Below are 3,374 nucleotides of genomic sequence, written 5' to 3'. Positions count from 1 at the left end.
GCGCGCCGCGCTGATGACTCATCAGTCGCCGGCAAGAACAGCCCACAGCACGGCCCCAGCTCCCCGCACACGCTCCATGCCCAGCGCCGGACAGCTGCTGACACCCCAAAACCAGCCGGGCGGAGACGTTTTGGGGGATTTTGGGCGCGCTCGGATTGGCTGAGAGCGCAAAGTGCGGCTCCGGTTTGGGGCCGTGTTGTGGTCTGTTCTTCCCGGCGACTGATGAGTCATCAGCGCGGCGCGCTGGGATTGGGCGCGGGCGGCGTGGGCGCTTTGGGATTGGCTGAGGGCCGTTGGGGGCCCCCGCGGCAGCTCCGGGGCTGGGGGGTTCCCCCTGTTCTCACTATTTTGGGGACTGGGAGTACCTAAAGCCCATTATTCAAGGATGTTTGGGGTCTGAGAGAACCCAAACCCCCCTGTTCATGGGGTTATGTGGAGGCTGACATTGCCCAAACCCCCCCCGTTCCCAGGATTTTTGGGGTTTGAATGTTTCCAAACCCCCTTTCCCCGGGTTTTTGGGAGGCTCAAGTGTCCCAAACCCCCTGTTCCCAGGATTTTGATGGAATCTAGGTGTGTCTAAGTCCATCTTTACGAAGATTTTTGGGTCGGGAAGTGCCCCAACCCCCCTGTCCCTGGGATTTTTAGGGTCTAGGAGAGCTCATACCCCAGTGTTCCCAAGATTTTTAAGGTCTGAATGTTCCCAAACCCCCTGTTCCCAGGATTTTCAGAGCCCCCCCAATTCTTCCCAATAACCAGGACTGCAGAGCACTAAGAAGCTTTACTGGGAACACTGGGAACAGCTGGTTGGGGTGCGAACAAAAGCAGGGAAGGGGGGGACACGCGACCCCCCCAAATCAGGGCAGGGTTTGGGGGGTCCCGGCTGGGCCCGAGGCCACGGGGAGGGGCTGCGGCCACTGGTGGCTCAGGAGCTCTGTGGGGAGAGAAAAGGGGGTGAGAGCAAAAGGGCTGGGGGGGCAGGGGGGGCCCAGAGGCTGTGGGAGAGCAAGGGGGGGACACGACCCCCGGGGACCCCCCTTTACCTTCTCCCGCAGGTAGAAGCCGAGCCCCAGCGCCAGGAAGACCAAGCCCAAGACGAAGCCCCCGACCCCCCCCAGGATCTTGCTGCGGACGGTGTCCGGTGGCATCTCTGGGGGGAGCCGGGGGGGTCAGCACCCCCAAAACCTCCCAGACACCCCACAAACCCCAGCCCAGTCTCTCCCAGCCCATGCAGGACCCCCTCAAACCTCCTGCCAGTCCCTTCCCAGCCCCACCAAGGGATCCCACCAAGCCCCTCCCAGACCCTTGAGAACCCTCCCACCCCCCTCCCATCACCCCCAGCACCCCCCAAACTCCCACCCAGTGGCCCCCAGTGTCCCCCTTTCCCCCCCGGCCCCCCTGGCAGTGTGCCCCCGGGGCTGGGGGGGCCGGGCCGTACCCCAGTGCCGGCTGAGGGGGTGCTCCAGGCTGACGTGCTCCACCTGGCAGCTGTAGGTGACCCCGCGCCGGGGGGGGATTTCCAGCCTCACCAGCACCTGGGAGGTCCAGTCCCCGTTGGGGACCACGTCGGTGGCCACCACGTGCTCCGGCAGCTCCTGCCCATCCTGGAACCACCTCACCTGCACCGGCGCAGGGTAGAAATCCATCACGGAGCAGAGCAGGCGGCCGGGGCCGGGCTGGGAGCTCGACGGCACCAGCGAGATGGACACGCTGGGGGGCACTGGGAGGGACGGGGGAGACACTGGGCTCAGCTGGGGGGCACTGGGAGGGAGGGGAGAGGGCTTGGAGGACATTGGGAGGGATTGGGATGGCCCTGGGAGGGACTGGGATGGCAGTGGGAGGGAGTGGGAATAGAGTGGGTTAGAAGGGTCTGGTCTGGGGGGGCACTGGGGAGAGAGTTGGGAGATGTGGGAGTGAAGTGAGAACGACTGGGAATGGACTGAGAGGGTCTGGGAGTGGAGTGAGAGGGACTGGGAGTGACTGGGATGGATTGGGAGTGACTGGTGTGGCCTGGGAAGGAAGCGCTCGGGCCTGGGAGGCTGAGTGGTGGTGAGGGAAGTGTTTGCTTTGGGTCTGCCTGGCAACTGGAGCGTCATCAGAGAGACGCGCTGGGATTGGCTGAGGGGCGGGAGCTCGGGGGCATCGACGCGTGGAGACGCGGGGGGGCACTGGGAGAGACTGGGATGGACTCTGAAAAACTGGAATGGACTAGGAGAGACTAGGGGGCATTGGAAAGACTGGGAGAGACTGGGATGCACTGGGATGGATTGGGAGGGAGCAAATGGCCACGGGATGGGCACAGGGAGGGCTGAGGGTGTGGGGTGATTCCCGGGGAGGGTTTGAGGGGCTCCAGGGTCATTCCTGGGGCAGGGCCCGAGGGGACCCGCTCTGCCCCACGCTCACCTCTCCTCTCCACGCTGAACCGGGTGGCGATCTCGTAGGTGTGCCGGCAGTACGTGTCCACCTGACCCCGTGTATACTCCATCCCTTCGGGGTCACTGTTCCAGTACCTGGCCTGGATCTCCCCATACGGGGTGTCCCCCACATAGACCCCCACATCGCTGTCGAAGTGGGCGTACTGCTCCCGGTTGTAGATGTACCTCTCCACGTAACTCACCCGCTCGGTGCCGTTGATGAAGTGACACTCGGACTTTCCCATCCACTGGAACACCCCTGTGTGTGCAGGACACGGGTCAGGGGGTGCCCTGTCCCCCCCCATCATCCCCCAGCCCCCCACAGCAGGGTGGGAGCTCAGGGGGTCACCCCGGACCCCCCTTTCCCACCCCCCTCTGCCTCACGGATGCCCCAGCACCGGCTCTTGGCTGGGGGGGAACCCCCCATCAGCCCCCCGGGGATGGACAGGGGGGTTGGGGACCCCCCCAATGCCGATCCGACCCTCCCCAGAGCCCCAGGGAACCGCTCCAGGGCTCAAGGGACACCCAGGGACCCCCATGGCACCCCTCTGCCTGCTCTCCCACACCCCCTTTCCCCCCTCTCCCACCTCTTTCCCACCGGCCCCACAATCCCCAGACCCCCCCGCCCTCACTTTGGGGCTCCCACCCCCCTCCCACTCACTCCGCCCCTTCCGACCCCCCTCGCACTCACTTTCTTGGGGCTCCCATCCCCTCTTTTCTCCCCCCCTTCCCCCTGCCCGCCCCCCCCGCTCACCCGACAGCTTCTCGCCCGCAGCCGGGGGGGCTCCCAGCACCACCAGCACCGCCAGCACGGCCCCAGCTCCCCGCACACGCTCCATGCCCAGCGCCGGACAGCTGCTGACACCCCAAAACCAGCCGGGCGGGGACGTTTTGGGGGATTTTGGGAGCGCTCGGATTGGCTGAGAGCGCCAAGTGCGGCTCCGGTTTGGGGCCGTGTTGTGG

The 3,374-nt window shown here is 65.6% G+C and overlaps 1 protein-coding gene across 1 annotated transcript; it reads right to left on the bottom strand.

The window, feature by feature from the left end:
- Window positions 1-892: 892 nt before the first annotated feature.
- On the bottom strand, window positions 893-3,329 carry LOC113980834 (class II histocompatibility antigen, B-L beta chain-like). The gene is made up of 5 exons (XM_027708053.1): window positions 3,166-3,329; window positions 2,401-2,670; window positions 1,436-1,717; window positions 1,041-1,147; window positions 893-931 (listed from the first exon to the last, which is right to left on the bottom strand). Exons 1-5 carry the CDS (start codon window positions 3,248-3,250, stop codon window positions 923-925), a joined length of 753 nt encoding a protein of 250 aa, XP_027563854.1. The 5' UTR covers window positions 3,251-3,329; the 3' UTR covers window positions 893-922.
- Between the last annotated feature and the right edge of the window lie 45 nt (window positions 3,330-3,374).

The sequence above is a fragment of the Neopelma chrysocephalum genome, unplaced genomic scaffold, assembly GCF_003984885.1.
Source record: "Neopelma chrysocephalum unplaced genomic scaffold, ASM398488v2 Primary Assembly neopelma1_95380, whole genome shotgun sequence".
Classification (NCBI taxonomy): Eukaryota; Metazoa; Chordata; class Aves; order Passeriformes; family Pipridae; genus Neopelma; species Neopelma chrysocephalum.
Note: the sequence above shows the minus strand (reverse complement) of the source record. Positions and strands in the feature narration are given on the sequence as shown.

Excerpts from the sequence above, each read along its gene's own strand:
- LOC113980834 (XM_027708053.1), bottom strand. The coding sequence starts at position 3,250 with ATGGAGCGTGTGCGGGGAGCTGGGGCCGTGCTGGCGGTGCTGGTGGTG. Across the intron at positions 2,671-3,165 it reads TGCGGGCGAGAAGCTGTCGG|GGGTGTTCCAGTGGATGGGA; the intron begins GTGAGCGGGGGG and ends CTGCACACACAG. Across the intron at positions 1,148-1,435 it reads CCCCCTCAGCCGGCACTGGG|AGATGCCACCGGACACCGTC; the intron begins GTACGGCCCGGC and ends GGCTCCCCCCAG.